The sequence below is a fragment of the Ptychodera flava genome, chromosome 13, assembly GCF_041260155.1.
Source record: "Ptychodera flava strain L36383 chromosome 13, AS_Pfla_20210202, whole genome shotgun sequence".
NCBI lineage: Eukaryota > Metazoa > Hemichordata > Enteropneusta > Ptychoderidae > Ptychodera > Ptychodera flava.
The window spans coordinates 12,986,341-13,006,796 of record NC_091940.1 but is presented as its reverse complement, the minus strand read 5'-3'; the positions used below and the strand labels follow the sequence as shown (position 1 = coordinate 13,006,796).

Below are 20,456 nucleotides of genomic sequence, written 5' to 3'. Positions count from 1 at the left end.
CGACAGAAGTAGGACTTCACAGTCGGGTTTCAAAAATCTCGATCAATAAAATTCGATCGTTACGTTACAGTTGAAAACAAGCACTCCGATTTAGTCGGGTTTTTTAACATGTATATAGATAAAGTACGATTATTTCGATAGCATCAAACTCAAAACTAGCACCTGGATTTCGCTCCCTAAATGAACACTATAAGTCGGACTTTTGAACGTCTCGACTTTCAGTACGAGCCGATATTTTAGTTAAGCTCACAGAACAACTGAAATCTGGCAATTACGTTTCGCTTGGAGAGTCTGGATCAAGTACAATTGGACCATTTCGATGCTATTTCGATACCGTATGATGAACATTCAATAGACCAAATCAGGTTTTTGGACCGTACACTACGCGGCCCGTTATGGCCATGGGTCAAAATCGCGGAGCATGAGTTGTCTGTTGCATAAAATAAAACAAATCCTTGGCATAAAAATCTGCATAACATTGCATTAATTAGGATAAATTAGTGACGATTTTACGATTTAGCGGTGACACCACAGGGTACAGGGGAAAGTCCCCTGGGGTGGGGAGGAAGGTGTTTTTTGTGCAAGGGTTTACCTTATTTGATTTTATCACAGAGAAACATAGACAGAGTGGCAACACTTGCATGCCTTTCGTTCCATGGTCGTCTCGGTAGACTATTGACTTTTCATATTAAAATGAGCTCCAAAGGTGTTAAGCTTTTTGGAGGCTTTGTTTGTGGTTGATAATTACACGAGATTATGCGAAAAATACGACGAGATGGCATCGTACTGCCAGTCGCGTAGCAACCATAGTTACTTTGTGAGCTCTCAGGCCAGAAACACTGCTTCACGCCAATCAAAACATAACACGCCAGCAGTTTCATAAACATGTCCTTCCTTGACGCACGTGTAAAAGACGGTATGACTGACCGTAAACCATTGAGTAAAACCAGACAGTATCGATAAAAGACTTTCAAATTTGGTTCAAACACACTCATTATATATTCATAAAAATATGAGAGGAATTTTTAAAACGGTACAACTCATTTTCCTGAAGCTCAAAACACTCCCGTTTTCGCAAGCACGTCAATTTTGCTCAGCACCACACGACAACAACAACACAAACTTTGCCGAACATACTTTCGCTTAACAATTGGCGAAAATCCGAAAATTACCGAAGGATTCATGGTCGGCACTCTTCGGAAAAGAGAGGCGAGAGCAACCTGAGGCGAGGCGAACATGGATGGGTTACGTAACCGCTTCACGCCTTAAACAATACCCGTTGCCACTCTATCTATCTTTCTCTATGATTTTATTAATTTTGACTGTGATATTTCAAATAAAGAGTTCAACTCCACCGTCTGACTGCTTTATCATTACCGACAAGTCCTTATCTCCTCTCCAGCTTGTGTATACACCACTGTAATTGCTCCGAAAACATTGCCAACTTGCTAATCCGCTGTCCGTATCAGCGGATTAAGTGATTGAGTCAACACCACAGCCGTCCCACACGCATTAAAATCCTTATCGGTATCCGCGTCTGGGTTTGGCTAAGACAAGTTCTCGTCAGGCGCTCATACGTAAAATGAAAATAACTACAGCTTTTTCGGGATATTTATACGTTTTGGCATGATTGAGTTTAGCACCGCCCACTTTCTTCTACAAAACGGTGAAATTCATAAGTTGAAACGATCTCTTTGTTACAGTTCTGCATATTAAATTAGTTCCTGGAAAAGCTAATAGCAGCGCATTATGGAAAAGCAGAAGAAGTCATCATTGCTAGCGTACAATTTGGTTGTGTCTTACAAAAAATAACTGCATCAGTTTACCCTGTACGGTATGGTAGCTTCATGAAATAAAACACGAAAATGATCGTCCTATAATCTTGTGTCAAATTTTATAATGCACGTACCATTTCTAGGGAAAGTAGATTCGAATTGTGATGATGGATGACACTACACACATGCGTGGGTGGTTATCTGTGATGTATCGTCGAAGACAAGTCTGTGATCTCCTATGATACTGGTCGGCAATAATTATACATGGAGTCTGCAGGTAGCTCAATTATATGCAGGCCTACACCCAGCGTGATTTGAGGTGTGTAATACACATGTACAAGACTTACATGTAATATGCTTTCGCCGACATAATGGATTTGCTAAGTGTACCGACCTGCAATATGTGAGAGTGACAGTTTTTCACACTTTTAGTCGATATAATTAATGAAAAAATTGTCTTTGGCACATTTAACTTCAAAATACTACTCTCATCATGTTTATTTCGATACTTTGAACACCTCGATTAATTATTGTTATATGTATGTAGCCGCTGGTGAGACAGAATGGTGAGCGATGTGAGTTAAGCTTCACGTCTATGTAAGCTCACTGTTGAATACATCAGTTTTTGATCAGTTGTATCGTCCAGTTTACAATGGCAGTTTTAACCGGTTGTGACCCAGTCATCTCCAGAATTGCTGTTAATACACGCATACGTTGTGATGTTTTCAGATTGCATACCAGTCTCTTCTGCTTGACTGTTTTTCGGCAGCATTTTCGAAAGAGAAATATCACAGTTTTAATTCAAGTAAAGTCATCAGAGTAGAAACGACTCTGAGTTTTTGTATCGAAGCTTTTTTCTATTCTTGAATTCTTACGGCTTTGAGTTGTATATGTGAGTTTATCGATATCTTTGAAACACGACAACAGACGGCTAAGAGACTAAGATAGAAACTAACCAAGGCCTGTCACCCTGCCATTGCATTTGGCAGCCTTCCCAGAGTGCACTGCGATCTTACCAGTTTGATTTTGCTTACTCCCTTTTGGTATGTAAACAGACCATGCACCAGTGCATTGCTGATTCACAAATTAAATTTGCGTGACACAGCTTGACCTCATCATGAGGACAGTCGCTGCAGGACGATGTTGGCACATGCAAGGTGTAATTAAATAATAGGCGTGTTTGTCAAACTTTGTCCCCGTGACTGAACACGAATGGACGTTGAATAAACAAAACAAAACAAGCATGTAGAAAACAAATTGTTTGTTTCTGTTTAAAGCGCTCAGAAAATAGAATAGGTCGGTTGGGAACTGTTTAAATCTTTCTTAGTGTTATCCCAAAAAAAACTGCAAAATTTGGACAAAAGGGACACAGATAACACATTGTTTTCGATTCAATTGATTAATTTGTATGAATAATATTATGCAGCTCTTCAATGCTGATTGCCGTTGAATAAGTATACCGCCATCATGGTTGTGAGATTATAATGTTACAGTGTAAATTGACGGAGGGAAGCGGTCTTGTTGGCCTTATTCATTCCCCCATTGGGCTGTAGTTGCATTTTTGCACTCTCTCTCGTTGGTGTGCAATGAGTTCACATATGGGGAAATAATACCGTTAAAGGAAACCCCCCCCCCCTCCTTTCCGTCAATTTGTGTAAATCCAGCTCTGCAATTCATAAGTAGGGCAAAGCCTACACCAATCCGCCAATGAAGTATTCATGGAACGAACAAAGTTGAAACGAAAGGACGGGGAGGAAATTAGCACGTAAAAGATCTAAAGTCTCTTCTTTCAGTCATTTTACACTATGGTACAATCCACTTACAGTGATGATAATGACGGATTTATCTAGCATCTGTATAAGATTGAAGAGCGACATAGGGCAAAAAAAACTGTTTGTGTTTCCGGTGACCCAATCGACCCTAAAAACTTTTTTTTCGCGTTTTCAAAAGATTTCTGGCAAATTCTCGAAAATTAACCGTAGCACCCAGTCATTCTTTTTGGGGGGCGGGAGAGGGGGGGTCACTCATTAAATTTTGCTGAGTCATCACATTCAAATTCGATTATTAAAGGAATAGCATAAAAATATATTAGAGCACGGATACACTTATCAATAAGCCAAGCAAATAAACCATCATCATTTACATCATTTTTTTTTCTTTTTTTAACAAACTTTAACATTGAATGACTGAGCAAAGCAAATCAAATGAGCGAAACCCCAAAGCCATAATACCAGAAACATACAATATTATCTTTTGGCTTAATATTATTCATACATTTGTACAAAGGGACAAAGAACGGCGTCCAAACATCGGCGTCGTACATTTAAATGGCTGTCTTCCAACTGAATGCAACTCAACACAGCTTCCTGGAACCCTGATTGGTATATTATTATGATATTCTTTCTCTTTCATTTCGTATATTGTGTCGATATATATGTGCAGTCCTGGTGTCAGTGATGGTAATCGTGCGTTGTGTAGGCCCTATTTTTTTCTGATTGCGCCAACTTTAACTAAATATACACCTTTAGGAAATTCAGCATTCCATAAATGTCACTGTCAAAAAAGACCGACTGATAGACAATGCTCGATCAAATAGCTAAAAATAACCATGATGGTATGACTTTACAATGACCAAAGGAAGGCGAGAACAGTGTCATCTCGGCTATCAAGATTTATTCATCACAGCAAAAGACAAACAAACAAACAAATGAAAATGCTTATTGCTCTATTTTTCAACCCTGCACTCCCTTCCAGGTGCAAAAATGGTTTTTGTCAGAGGAACCCCTTCTAATCAGTCCTCTCCCCATCGTGCTTAGTGAGGCACTTTGAACGTTAACTGTTTTATTTTCAATCTCGGGGAAGACAATCTTACTTTTTGTCGGAAAATGGTTATATTATAGTCTATACGGGTCTATAAACTGAAAGGTTGAGTGTGTGGTGAAAGTGCTTCGGGACATCCGACACAACCATTTCCCATTTAGATAATCCACTGTGTGCAGTCATTCCTGTTTATGTCGACTAAATTTATTTCACTGTGGTTAAATCTTTTTAGCTCATAAAAAGAAAGAAAATTAAATATCGCCTGATTTTTAGGCAAGAGATCGAAGATGAGAAACAAATCAGTTTTGGCGTTATTGGGGTTGCCATAGTGCTAATGACTATGTCGCGACCCTGGGAATTCCACGTATTCGACTGTTACAATACCATGTCGCGATCCCGGGGAATTCTACGTACTCATGCACGCTTTCGCCGTAACTGAAACGAAAGTGAATTGTAATGCCGTGAATAGAATCTCAACGGACCGCAGTAGCTTGTATTCAGTATAGTAATAAAGGATTAGGCCCACAAAAATTAAAGTAGTTCTAATTTTGATCACTTGTGTTTTAAGTTTATTTGGATTATTGCTGATAAACAAGGCGATTTATAGCGTGAATATATGATAAAGCAATGGAGTCGTTACATGCATGCGAGATGCCTGTTTACGTCAGCCAGTGGGTCACTTCAGGTCACGATACTTATATCTGTTGGTGTTGCTAAGCCTATTCGGTGTATAATTTATACCACACATGACAAAATAGGCACACATAAGAACCGCATAGTCTCTGTGAGAAACATACAGAATTCCGGAGAATAACATCAATTTTGATCACTTGTTTCGTCCAGTTTCCGATGACAGTTTTTGACCGGCTGTGATCGGTCCATATCCAGAGGCGCTGTTAAGCATACATTATGATGTTGTCAAAATCGCATACCAGTCGCTGGGGTGCTATATCCCTGAACCTTATATTCAAATATCAACAAATCTCAAGGCAAGTGTTTTATTGCTTCATGTAAGGCATTATCGATATAAAAATATATTTTACTTAACTGTTTTCCGGCAGCATTTTCGATAATGAAAATCATGGAGTTTTAATGAACATAAGGTCATCGGTAGGAATAGAGTAGCAACGACCCTTGAGCTTTTGTAACGAGGCTTTTCCATTTGTAAGGCGTTGTTGTATGTGTGAGTCAGTGAAGCAGTTTGAAATGTTTTGCTTTCCACTCTCGGGCAAGACAATCTAAATTTTTTGTCGGAAAATGATAACATCTGTAGGTTGTACGGTTCTATAAACTGAAAGGCTGAGTGTGCGGTGAAAGATGCTTCGGGACATCCGAGCCAACCATTTTCCATAATAGATAAACCGCTGTTTGTGTATGCATTCCTGTTTTTTGTTGAGTAAAATTTATTTTCATGTTGAATGGTTGGAGCTTTGAGCTAAAAAGAGAGAGAAAATAAAACATCACATCATTTTTTGCAAGAGATCGTCGAAGATGAGAAACAAATCCATGTTTGCATGGGCGCTATGGGCGTTGCCAGAATTCCAATGACTATGAGGATGATACGTTGCAACCCTGGGAATTCCATGTATTCTACAATAATACGTCGCGACTCTGATAATTCCACGTACTCAGCACAGTTTCACCTTAAACAAAACGAAAGCGAATTGTAATGCCGTGCATATCTAAGCGGACCGCAATAGCTGGCATTCAGTGTAGAAATAAAGGATTATGCCCTCAAAAATGAAAGTAGCTCTCATTTTGATCACCTCCGTACTATTTTTTTTTGTTTATTGCAGATAAACAAGGCGAGTTAACGTGATGCTATGATAGGGTACGTAAAGCAATACCTTGAGTAACGTTACTTGTATGCGAGATGTCTGTTTAAGTCAGCCAGAGCGCTAGCGGGTCGCTTAGGTCACGGTACTTATATATTGTTAAGCCTACTGTGTATAAATACCACACGTGGCACAATAGGCAAACTTCAGGACAGTACAATCGCTGCGAGAAGCATTCGAAATTTCTTGGGAATAATATCTCTTGACACACATCGTTGCAGAACGCCGACGAGCTTTAAAATCGCATGAACCTTCTTAAACCTATCGGTTTACCAGCGGGTGAATAATCACATGATTGAAGTACAGTGAACAATTATTAATAGTGAGACCTTTGTATTTTGATCCCGTGCTACAAGCCTTGAATGTGATAAATACTGAGTATTTTTCAAATCTTGCGATATGAAGGGGTGATTTGATTGTGAACACATTTTTGTGTAAAATCTAACAACTTGAAGATGACGCAAGCATTTAGGCGTGTAGACATGTCTTTCGTTTATTTGCAATAATACATGACGCTGTGCGATCGTGCTGGTACAGACCTAATAGGATTGAGATTCAGCTTTCAAATTTCCGCGACGTAAAACATTGTACCTGACCCAAAACGCTACAAGTTCAACACAAACTCAATATGGACTAATCAAGACTCAAAAAATACGAAATGAGAAGGAAAAGTACTGCTTTGATATGCCAGTACTACGCCTTGCCATGACGTCACCATTACATCTCGGGATTTCCGAGTATTCAAGGCTAAGGAATTTCCTGAAATACAATCAAATACAAAGTTCAGAGCAGGGGTACTTTGAGCTGAGCTATGACTCATGTCATGTACCGACTGTGATTTTAACAAAGGATAACTGAGGCTATATAGACCCTCGTCGTTCTGTGGCCAAAGCAAATCCAGGCAATCCTTCAAGGTGGACATTGAGTGGGTGATTCGTCCGATATCATAGACAGTCCAGCAACCACGGGAAGGTAGGCTTTGTTACTTTGCTTGCTTCTAGTACTGACTTTCATTGTCGCTCGGGCAACGACAACCAAAGACTTGGCATAGTATCTTGTCCATTCTATTTACTTTTTTTTCATATTTTAACTTTTTTCTTCATTGTCGTCCTTTCAAAAATTTACTGGCCCGCTTCGCAGATCCTAGTTTCCCCATATATCAACCATATCAATGTATCACGCCTGTTTTGATTTCGTCGTGTAGGTCCCAACTTTAAGTTTCATGAAAGAGGGCGTTCCGTTGTGTTCTCGTGCGCGGTATCTTCACGAGCTGCGGTGACCGATGAAGTTTGATTTAACTACTTGATTCAACAACTAGCGGCCCTGATTGTAAGTGCATACAGAGGACCGTTCAAGCCGTATGAATAACAAAATATGCCAAGATACATTACCAGACACTTACGTAAGATGAATGGAAAATATTGTCATCGCGAGTCGTAGCGTTGATAGGTCAATCTTCCTTTTTACAACTTTCTGGAACTCTCCACAAAATCCGTGTTCTCATGGTAATTAACCAGTGTCACCAAATAGCGCCCTAACAAGTGTTTTGTGTAGAGTCCGGTATTATATATCGTCCTAAGTCAGTGCGTAACTTCAAGTTGAATATATTACGGGAATGAATTTCAGCAAACTGATTTGACTTGTATATATGTTGATGCTATATCTTTAGTTTCCTTCCTGATCCAACAGCTAAACCAAAGGTGAATGCTAAGATTTGTTGATTTCCATTAATCTGAAATAATTTTCCATAAGACCATTCTGGGGAAGAGCCTATTTTACCATGATGCATTTTTGCGCCCCTTTTCCAGATGAGCCTCGTTTTCTCTCCCCTCCAAAAACATTGTTACGATACTACACCATGAGTCTGATTATAAAAGATCTTACAGCTATAACTAATGTTTGATATACTACCTGTTTGTAACTTCTTTGAGCACGATCGTTAGCCACGTCAGCTATACAAGTATTTATACATACTGCAATCTCTGTGTCTCTCTATCTGCCTTCGTGTCTATCCTAGTGTCTTTCTGTCTGTCTCTCCCTCTGTCTGTTTGTCCATCGTGTACCAACAAATAGTTAATCTAGTCCATCTTTCTTTCAATGATTCACACATTGATTAGATCCATACATTTTGGTTTATATCTGTGTGCCGTGCTCGTGCTTACAGTCTGTGTCTTTGTGGGTAAATCTACAGGTTCTCAAGAGCTATAACCGACTCTACACCGTGTAAACTCATCGAGTTAGAAGCCACACTAAAGCCAGCATGGTTCGCGGTTTGACTACATACATCTACGAAACCCCTGGGTTTCTGAAGTCTCACCAACTGCGTGGAACTCGAATCGTTATCGATGGCAAGGGTCTCATGCATATCCTCTTCTTTGACTTTGGTGTCGATTTCCGTCACGGCGGCGACTACCGAGAGTTCAGAGAGCTGTGCACCAAGTTCTTCCGTGCACTTCTGCACTGTGGCGTCGAACCGTATGTGCTGTTTGACGGAGCAGACGATCTGCAGGATGTCAAGTTTGAAACCCTTATGGAGCGAGCTCAGAAGAAAATCGAATACTCCCATCAAATCGCCAGCGGTCAGGTGAAAAGGACAAGACTGCGACCAGCGTTCACTACTCAAGTATTCATCCAGGCCGTCCGTGACCTTGATATTCCACTCATCGTATGTGACTTCGAGGCTGATGACCAGCTTGTTGCCTTGGCAAACCAGTGGCAATGTCCAGTCCTCGGCGAAGACAGTGATTTCTTCGTTTTCGACATTAAAGGTGGCTACATACCGATCGAGCACCTACGCTGGCGAGAAGTCAATATCAATGACGTAGGCAAGGGATCCTCGGCAGTAGGCTGCAAGATTTATCGAGTCCAAGATTTCTGCCGCCATTTTGGGATGACGAAAGAAATTCTTCCCCTGTTGGCAACCTTACTTGGCAACAACTACATAGATGGCAAGGCATTTGACGACCTCTATCACAGCAAGATAAAGCGGGAAGTTAACATCCCAGGAAGACCAGGTGTTCGCGTGCCTCGTATCGTAACATGGGTCTCTCAACAAAGGTCAGCTGACGCCTTGTACAGAAAAATGGAGACTTCTCTGACGTTTTCAGGCACGGCCATCGTTCAGATGAAAAAATCCATTGAGATTTACGGTGCGGAACTTGCAACTTCAAAGTTTCACGGTTATCTTGAAAACGGTGGCCCACTGCCAGAGATTCCTGGATGGTCACTTCCTCAGTGGTGTGCGGAGTTCTACCGTCGGGGACTTTTGCCTCCCACCTTTATGAACATAAAATACCAACGGAAGAACTTCCTGACAGCATTTGTGGAAGACAACTCGAAGCCAAGTTGCAACCAGACATCCAAACGAATCAGACAAGTCATCTACGGCATACTTTTGCAGAGAGCTGGAGGCAGCCTGGAGGGCGAGCCGTCGTCCGCTGCAGACGTGCAAAGTGTCGATGAGATTGATAGAGAAGGCACACAGGTGCGATGCAGGCCCATCGCACTCATGACGTCATTGCCAGTGTTCGGTCCCCTGCCGGATCTAGAGAGAGTGACAAATCTTGACGAAGAAGAAAGAAAGGGTTTAATCTTGGAAGTACTGGAAGTAGATCAGGGAAGACTGCAAGAAATCCCAGACGAACTGAAGCTACCGGTCGCCACTACCATCTACTGGAGAAAAAAGTCAGATCCACAAGTGTCCGATCATCTTGTGCGTGTTTTACTGCTCGGCGTCACAATTTGTCACTATGGCGACGACCTGACCATGGATGAAGTCAGCACAAATCTTGAAGATGTCCCACGAGTCATGAATCTGACTGCAGTGCAAGCATTTTCTCAATGGCATAGCTGCATGGACTACACATCCAAGCTAAACGCGCTACTCAACACACCGTATCCAACTCCCGACGCTACCAAGTTGTACAACGGCACGCTTTTACACCGTATATACGCAACAACCAGACCACAGCAAGACGTCAATCCAGACTGGGTTAAGACCGATGTGCTGAGTGGCTCTCCAGCAGCACTTGCCCTGTTCCGACAACTGGATGGTGTTGTGCAGAAACCATAAACCGTATACATGAAACCAAAGACTTCATGAATGCAATGCACCGCAAACTTTATATTTACATAGTTGTTAAAATTAATGTCAGTAATTGAAGTACTTACTATCGCTTTGGCTAATCAGTTTTGTAAAAAAATACAAAGCATAATATAGATAAAAGTACACTTGTAAAAATATGAACTATATCATGAGTGAAGTCGCTTTCCTTTACTGCATTTATCTTTTAGGCCCCAGAAAAAAGTGAACGCCATGGGAAAATCACGTCTCCAGATGTACTAACCGTATACAATAAATGTTAAAATCATTTTAGCAACTGGATCTGCGACATAGCGGAAAATGTAGCTGTTTCTAATATAAGTCCCATTAAGTGAGCTTTCTTTTTTGTCAAAGATTAGGTTTAAAACTTATTCAATTAAAGCTTATACATGTAATTTCTTTACAGTACAATAACCCGGAAAAAAGTAGCACGCTAATCAAGTGAAAAAAGGTTTTCATGGCCAAGGTGTTCAGAACCACAGGCTTTTTTTGTTTCCACAAAAACTTAAGCCACATACATTTGTAAACTTTCGAGATTTTTGTTAATGACAATATCAATCATGGCGCGTTAAGAATTCCATTTTTTCAGTGACAGGGGTAGTATGAATTAACTGTAGGTTAAGTGTAAGCTCTAGCATGTGCATAGCACAGCATAGTCCTCTTCCGTCTCATAGGTTGGTCAATTCTCGAGGACACTCACTCTATTTTCAAACAGTTGAGCCCTGGACAATGCAAGGCATGAACAGAAACAACAGGTTTTTTTCACAAAATTCGCGGTCAAAATTTATATTTAGTTCTGAATATGGAGTTGAAACCCTTCATACTTTTTACATAATTATTGGTCAAAACAGTGCTGGAGGCAAAAAAAACGGGGATTTTCAACATTTGCCTGATCAAAAATGAGTCAATATATGGCGAAGAAGGCGACAAAATCGCTGTACTTATGTAATATGTCCTTATGGCAGTGCTTGCCCAGACCAATTCTGATGTTCAATAGAAGAATACTATGTTCTAGATTTCATCAAAATTTCTTGCCTGTATCATCCTACTCGATGTTTAGTCTTATTCAAACTCTTAAAATTTACATGCAATCATTTACACAATCCGTCAGTGATTGTTGTTTGCCTAAATAAATTTCATGGTAATCAAAGTTAAACAGTCACAGCCTAATTTACCAGTACTCTACTATCATGAGGGATTTGAAAGTTTTCAAAGCATAATGTAGCCAGTGGATTTTCGGGTTACTAATTTTTCAAACATCACTGAGTGTTCCTGACTTAACAGAAAAAAAATTCTGAGATTCACATGGCAATCAGCAATCAGCTCCAATGTAATGCAGTCGAAGCCACAAGGAGTTCGGCCTCATAGCTTATTAAGGGCAATTGTACATTGTGTTGATATATTTTTGTGTAACAATAAATGATAAACATTTTAGTGCAGAAATGTTGTCTTTGGAGTTGTAAAAACAAATCTGTGCCCAAGGAACAAGTGACTGTGATATGCTTTCAGTATTGTACAGTTGTTGTCGAGTCAGTCTCTCTCTCTCTCTCTCTCTCTCTCTCTCTCTCTCTCTCTCTCTCTCTCTCTCTCTCTCTCGCTCTCTCTCTCACACACACACACACATACACACACACTTTTTCTCTAAAGTTACACTCAAACGATTCAACGTTCTCACACATGCTCGTGCTATCACATATCAAAAAGTGTTACTGAAGTTGAAAGTACATGGCTCCTTCCATAATTGTAGCCTTACAACATACTCTCTCCATGTGTCGGAGAGCAGACTATCAAAGGTATTTTCAATTTTCTCGACCGCTAAGTTGGAGCATAGACCCCAAGGCCTGTCTTGGGATTCACATCGACTTAAATATCCAAACTGTAAAACACTGCGTAAACCTACAAAGTTTGTCATCAGAACGGAACTCTTTGTAGTTTCAACAATTTTGCGTCCATGCAGGAAAGGTGATTGCAAGTATAATATAAATCTGAACATCCGTTTCTGTAAAACAAAAGACGATAAAAATCGAACAGTGGTGGCGCTCGACAATTCATGTGCTCTTCAATTCATATCAACAGGTCAAAGTCGAAGACAGTTCTTGCTGTTCGCTGTCTCTGATATCGTTTTAACTTCTGAAGCTTGTACTAAGCTTACCTTCATGGTATTATGATTCGATGCAATATCTTCAATTTTTCTTCATATTTTCATTTACCAACTATTTACCAGTACTATTATTCATTTAGTCACCCAAGACACAATGGCTTCAAAATTGCTGGAAAAAGACGAAGCAATAAGGTAGAGCAAATCATAGACCCTGGACTGAGAACATTCTAAACACCACGGCCACAGTCTCGATCGTATCACAAAAATCGAAAAGTACATGTCTATAAATGGACGTGTACATTGTTTACATTGTCCTGTTGTTACTGGGTAGTCTGAGTTACAAATGAATAGTGTAATTTCCCCTAGAGCCTTCTAAGACTAAGAGCTCGAAAAAGTACATGCGTATAAATAGCAAATACATGTACATAGAGCAAGTGTACAAAATAGATGACGAACATCTTCACATTTCAAAAGGAAATATTTTAATCTAAATATGAACCTTTATTAGTAAACTTCATCATAATATAATCACTCTACTTTCGAAAACTGGAAAAAGTTGAGCTGTTTCTACTTGAAGGCGGTTTTGTATTCCACTAACTCATAGCACGGAAAGAAAAAGACTTTTAACCTGGGTTAGTCTTGAATTTTGGAAGATACAAATTACTATGACAGGCATGTGTACGGCCCCAGACGCACTGCCCAACCTCCCCGGACGGCTTGAAAACGAAATACAGAAAAGGAAACGCGAAAATAAATCTTCGTCGACTGATCGTTCGTGACAAAATAGCCAAAATTTGTCGTTGATTTTTTTAAGTTCGGGTTTATAGTGTTCCATCAAGGTACTATGCGCCTCAAAATTGACACATACACACTTTCGCTCTGAAATTTCCCCAGGAAAACAACACCATTCTCTTTCAAGTTCAAGAATAAAAATCATGGGATCACCGTGCAAAAATTTGGTTACAGGGACAGAAACTATCCAATATTCCCGACACTTGAAAATCAAAACGGCCACTATCATTATGTTAACGCTATGGGGAAGGGAGAGGGCGGATAAATTTTCAATTGTCATAAAGCCGGTGAAAACTCCATTTATCACATCAGCTTAAAATGAGCCCTCACTAGTAGAAGACAAAAAGTACTGTATAGACTCTGTAAGTTTGGGAGTCTGAACATCTGCCCTCCAGGAGCATGCTACGTTAAGTCAACATATACCTTCACCAGTGGCCGAATGCATAAAGGAAGACTCAATGGCGAGCTTAAAGGTCACCCTCCACCCAGTCTGCAATTTTTATGTGTCACTTTAACGACTAAAAATTAAAGATGCCGTTTGAGAAATACTATATCAGCATGTTCGACAGATCTGCCGACGTTGCAAGTGGAAATAGGCCTATAAGCTTACACTAAATAAACTAGACAACCGAGGCAATGAAATCCATTGGAACCGTGTCGATCAAATTCCCTATGAATTGCATTGCTTTCTACCATATTGGTGAACTAGGTAGCCTGTCAGTTCCACCAAACACTAGAAAAAAACCCAAAGATCTTTCCTCTCTTTCTGGGTGAAAATTAAAGCAACATGATTACACCTAAAAATCGCAGAATTAAAATATTATTTATTTCCCTCTACAAATCACGGCAAAGGCATACTGTAGTTTCCCACAAATGTGTTTTTTCACAGCAGGGTTATTCCATGAATGACTGGCAAAAAAAGGATTGTTTCTCTTCCTAGGTCTCGATAGAAAAATCATGCAGTGACATATTTTTTGAGCTCACAAGATCACACTACCAACACGAAAACATAAAAAACAGGAATGTTTAAACACTAGGGTGTGCCCACACTGAAACTACCGGTACAAATAAGTGGCTAGGTTGGAGGTCTAAGAGCGCCCTCTCACAATTGAATCTTTCAGTGGTACTTGTCACATGCGAGCCTATCAAAATCAATATTTTCTACCTTATGTTGAATTAAATTATTTTTGTACTTGTCTAAGTTGACACGCGTGAGGATGAAAAACAATTTTTGTGCGTGTGTTCACTGGCTTTATTCATTGTTGGTGAAACAAAACCATTTAAAGAATATAATAATTACTCAAAAAAATAGTTAGGATATCAGATTAAAGAACTAATTGACTATCAGTCTGTCAAGAAAAGGTGCATTGGAAATGAACTTCAGTGTGAAAGGAATACAGCATACAGGTTGCCTGTCGGGATGACGAATGGATGTCTCTCCCTTTGCAGCAAAAATTTGATATGAGATACACATACCTTACCTGACCTTACCTTTGTTGCAAAAATGTGGGATTTGATTCAAATTTTGCCTGCCGATAGCAGATTCTCAACGAAATTCGTGTAGATATTTGGTATAGTGCCTATATTGTATGTGTGAGCACAGTCTCTCCATGAGTTACTGTCAGCTCCGTTCCCAGTTAAGATTTTAGTACAGCATTTTTCAGTTCTCAGACAGTACAGTTGTGGAGAGAGCAATGCCAATGTTCGTGGAGTAAAGTGGTTATGTTCTTTTAAACTGTAGCACAGCACTTTGCTACAGCTTACCTGTGCTAATCTTGTCTTTGAGGATCTGCAGCTAGAAGGCAGTGCTTGCAACATTTCAACAACTTCAATACATTTGGATTTGAAGAACATAACCAAGTTATTGATTTGATGACCTATACATGAATACTATCGTTGAATATACACAGAAATTTTCTGTATAAAATCTCAACTGGTGGCACTGCAAATGGCGATATGTAAACAGGCAAAAATCAATGATGATTGAAATCTAACTTACACCATTTTGACATCTAGTTTGTCTCATTTCTGTTTTCACTTCCTTTTCATTGACACTAAATAATCTTTTCTCCAAAAGGTTATGCAGAGTATTTATTTCTCCTGAGAACAAGTTACACATTTTTGAAGTCAGCAATGTAAAAGGTCATCTGAATCTTACAATGAACACATAAATAAATGTACTCCAATAGTGGTAACTTCTAGTGACATTTTTTGTTTGATAACCACTTCAACAAACCTGAAAGAAAACATCCTAAGAAACCTGAAATTTTGAACTTCAGAGAAATCATCACAAAGGTTTACAAGGTTTATACATGTACCTCAAATAGCAAAAATATAAACATTCAAACATTGAAGACAGAACTATAAAGTGAACAAAGCTGCATCAAGTATAGCTAAATATCAAACTAACCTAACCAGTACGGTAGTTACCACGTTTTTTGAGTTTGATCATTTTAACATGTTTTGCCAGTTGATAGGCCCAACAAAATGACCATTTGAACATCTGGCACAGTCAACTAAAGACTCATCTACAGACAAACATTAAAGTGATGGATACTGTGGTGATAAAGTTTTTACAGGCAACTGAAAAATACATTTACACAAGTGTACTTTTACATATAGAAACAAAATACAAATGTTGAATTTCAATTGATTAAAATGGTTCCCCATGTGATAGACACTCTGCAAATAAGTTAAAACATAGAAAAACACACAATTTGCATTCACAAAATCAAAATTGAACTATTTCCCTTTGTCAGCCAAAATTCGAAAATTCGAAGGCAAAATGAAACAAGGTGAAAATATGATGAAATTTGAAAACATCCAATCAGTGATGATTGATATACATATTAATACAATAATAGGTATGATAATCAATTATTTTTCAGTGATGATGTAAAAATATACTATGATATATATATCATAAAATATACTGACTATATATATATATATAATATATATATATATGTATATACACACACACACACACACACACACACACACACACACACACACACACACATATATATATATATATATATATATATATATATATATATATATATATACACAAAATGTATACAATGTAATACAAATTACTTCAAGTACAACATAATAATGTTACTTAAGTTTCATACATCCTGTAATCCTTTTGACAGAAGTACATTTTCCCTAGCTCTTCGCTGTCATTTATATTACGTGTTATGGTTAGGATGTGCCATTATACTGTGGTTTTAGGTGTAATTGAAATTCCATAAATAATGTTTGTTTTGGCGTCGACATTTTGAAACCAACTCAGAGCTTTTGTTTAACAGCGTAGATTTGTTAGCATTGATATTGTGCACCTTTTCTGATTGACAAATTACATTGCTTGCTTATGTTACAGTAACTCGATGCTCTGGAATTAATTAACCATGACACATCAAAGTTCCAGTCCTTGTTCTTGTTTTTGAGAGACCAAATAAACTTTGATAGTTCAGTACTGTTCTCATACTTTTTGTTATGGAACAATGCCTTAGATTAGCGAAGCGTGTCCTGAAGGTGTTATAATTGAGGCATATATATATATATATATATATATATATATATATATATATATATATATATATATATATATATATATATATATATATATATATATATATATATATATATATATATATATATATATATATATATATATATATATAATATATATATATATATATATATTATATATATATATATATATATATTATATACTTTGACCATTCCACTTCTGGGTTTGAAGGAAAGCGGGGCAGTTTCTGCATGCCTTTTTTTAATTGTTTTAACCTTGATAAAGTGGGATTACTCCAACGAAACGTCGGTGTAATAAATTTTATAAATGAAGAGCTTGGTGTCCTGAGTTGGTGCATCTTGACCTGCTTTGTTGTACACTATATATATATATATATATATATATATATATATATATATATATATATATATATATATATATATATATATATATATATATATATATATATATATATATATATATATATATATATATATATATATATATATATATCTATATATATATATATATATATATATATATATATATATATATATATATATATATATATATATATATATATATATATATATATATATATATATATATATATATATATAAAGGAAGTCAAATTTATTTTACAGAATTCTAGAGATTAATCCTCATCAGTTGTCAAGAGACCAGCAAATCTATTGAGTATGTCACAGTTCACTTCATAAGTCACAGGTTGACTGGTGGTCAAGGGCACCTGGCCATTGGCCTCTGAACTTTGACCCCTTCCGACAGATTTCACTTTTCTTGACTTTTTCTGAAAGAACGCACCAGGAAGCAGACAGGATGTGATTGATGTGTAAAGAGACAAGTAGAGATCATAGGCTTCTGGTAGACCATTAAGCAGAGTTGATTTGATCCAGTCATCTGGTTCAACTTTCACCAAAGACTGCAACATGCAGTTCATGCCGTGTACTAACGTACCACTGTATAGCTTGGTGAGATCGGGGATGGGATATGGTTGACAGAGAACCAAGTTCAAGAATGAGGCGTATTTCATGCAGCTTTGCCATTGAGCGTATGCCTGGACTGCCGGGAAATTCAGTCTGTCCTGTTTGTAGGTTTTTTGATACTTCCTAAATGTTTCGATAGCAACTGTTTCACATTTGTCCGTTCATCAGTCCCACTCACAAAGGAAGCAGCACCCTGCTGAGTGACTGATGGCTCATCTCCCTTGACTTTGGCACTGTCCTCACCTGGAACTTCTTTGCTTTCTGATAAATTGTCATCCTCATGAGTTTCTGGGCAGTGTTGTGTTTCCTGATCCAAACTTTCTGAGAGACATCCTTTCAAAAATCCGAGCAAAAGTGCCTGCAAGTGGCTTGGTACAATTTCTGGATCTGCATTATGTACCCAGAATACAGTAACAGCAACTGGGAGTTGAATGTCAAGCGGGAAGCTTTCCACCATCACTGGATCAATTCCGAGTACTTCCATCAAAAGGCACTTTCTAGAGGCTACTGCAAGTTCTGGAATGTTGGATATACCGGGAACATTACCACACTTTGGAAGGTGAAACAATGGTTCAACCCGGGTCTGCCGTAGGTCTAAATTGTCCCTATCAAACTCCATCACATGCAGTGTTTTCTTGCTCTTATCAACCTGTCCTCCCTGCATAATATCTCTGTTGTTTTCACTCTCTTCTATACTAAACTGTTTCAACAGTATTCCATATAGGACTCTCCTAACATTAAGAGGACCACGGTTGCAGCTCTTCTGAGTTACGTCCTCGATAAGGTTGAAGGTGAAATGTCTTCTTTGACACAGAACAGTAGTACAGAAGAAAGGAAATTTTCCATGTCTGAACAAAGCCACAGCCCAGCCTGGCAATGCTGGACAATGTTGAAATGTGAGCAGTCCTGAATCCATGTGACATCTTTCAAAATAGTTCTTGAACTTTGACCCGACCTGTAGGTCATACATTTGCATGGAAGTTTCTAGCTTCTGTCTAATTTGCTCTCTTTCAGTCTTCCTCAAGTACTTCAACACAGCAGTGATGGCGGTATTCAATTCTTCAAACTCTGACAACCAGTAGATGGTTCCCTGAATGTGAGAATTTCTCTTGGACACACTTCTGACAAAACGGGCTGGCAGTCGCACCTGGCAGTAGAAATCATTGAGTGTTTCTGATGGATGTAATCATTTCCAAGCATACTGGCCATCAAGGGCACCAGTTGCAAGTTCAAATTAAAATGGGAACAAAACCCTTTCAGTGTGTACATTTCAGCTTTAATATAATACCTCTTAACCATTGGTGCCTCTTCATCTGGTACAGGGCAGCCCTGGTCTTCATCCTCACCCTTCTTGGCGTGAAGAATGCAAGGATTTTTCCACCAGAAATGAGACAACTGTATATAACCAGCCTTGACGTCAAAGACAAAGAAGTCACTGTCTTGACTGAGGACTGAACATCCCCATGCATTGGCCAGGGCAACTATGTCATTATCTGCTTCAAAGTCACAATACACAAACGGTATCTCCATCCCGTCCATGACTTTCACAAACACTTCAAATGCAAACACAGGTAGTATTCTGTCGCCCCCTCCATTGATTATGTTCAAGGACCTCTGAATCTGTTGCTTTGCCCGCTCTTTCGTTGTTCTAAACTTCTTGTCCTCCAGGTCATGAGCACCATCAAACAAGATGTACACTTTGATGTTGCAGAGGTTCAGAAATTTGAAGAACTTCACGCAGAGATCTTCATATTCACTATAATTGCCTCCATGTCTGTAACCAATTTTGCTGTGGTGAAACAAATAGTGGACAAGGCCGTGCCCATCCACCACAAGCCTGGTGTCATGAATTTTCAGGGGAAGCAGAAGCTGCGGAGTATTTTCCACAAAGGAGGTGAGTCCCAGAACTCCCATCTTCCAGCAAAAGCATACACAGCAATGCTTGGAGTTGTCAGAAACTGCATGTACAGGTACTGAAAAAAAAATTAAATACCACACAATATGAAGCATTATCGTGGATGGAACACACAGCTGTTAGTATCAGACTAAATCAACAAGTCAAGCAGGCTTAAGTGTTAGTAATGGATCATTAGGTATTGGGAGTAGTCAGCATAACTGTGTAATTGTTGCTGCTTTCAAAGATTTAATACTAGTATATACTTTTACGGATGGCAGTGCATGTCCTTACTTTTTGTGAATCCTACATCTTCTTACTATTTTCCTGTCATATATAATTTCTGCAAAAGCAGCGGTCCTGAACTGTTTTGGTAATTTTCAGTCATTACATTTTGTTTCCTCTAGATCAACCTCAAGCACCGATGTATCCTTCCTATGCGCAACTTTACAACTAGTAATGTGCGTGGTATTGTGCTGTGAGCATTTGATATGGCCATGGTACTCCTATGGTTCATGCCCTACCATAGGCGCTTTGTATCATACACCCTGGTCGCTATGAGGTGCTAACATAGTACCAGCTAAGTTCATACAAC

The 20,456-nt window shown here is 38.7% G+C and overlaps 2 protein-coding genes across 2 annotated transcripts; one reads left to right on the top strand and one right to left on the bottom strand.

Annotated features, from left to right (window-relative positions):
* Positions 1–7,198: 7,198 nt before the first annotated feature.
* Positions 7,199–11,295, top strand: LOC139147473 (single-strand DNA endonuclease ASTE1-like). Its single transcript, XM_070718581.1, has 2 exons — positions 7,199–7,402; positions 8,622–11,295. Exon 2 carries the CDS (start codon positions 8,691–8,693, stop codon positions 10,500–10,502), a length of 1,812 nt encoding a protein of 603 aa, XP_070574682.1. The 5' UTR covers positions 7,199–7,402; positions 8,622–8,690; the 3' UTR covers positions 10,503–11,295.
* Positions 11,296–18,055: 6,760 nt separating this feature from the next.
* LOC139147005 (single-strand DNA endonuclease ASTE1-like) lies at positions 18,056–19,881 on the bottom strand. Its single transcript, XM_070717856.1, has 2 exons — positions 19,264–19,881; positions 18,056–19,114 (listed from the first exon to the last, which is right to left on the bottom strand). Exons 1-2 carry the CDS (start codon positions 19,879–19,881, stop codon positions 18,056–18,058), a joined length of 1,677 nt encoding a protein of 558 aa, XP_070573957.1.
* Between the last annotated feature and the right edge of the window lie 575 nt (positions 19,882–20,456).

Bases quoted from the DNA above. Each gene is read 5' to 3' on its own strand.
- LOC139147473 (XM_070718581.1), top strand. From the start codon at position 8,691: ATGGTTCGCGGTTTGACTACATACATCTACGAAACCCCTGGGTTTCTG.
- LOC139147005 (XM_070717856.1), bottom strand. From the start codon at position 19,881: ATGGGAGTTCTGGGACTCACCTCCTTTGTGGAAAATACTCCGCAGCTT. The intron at 19,115-19,263 runs GTTAAGAGGTAT...TTCTACTGCCAG, and splicing joins CAGATGAAGAGGCACCAATG to GTGCGACTGCCAGCCCGTTT.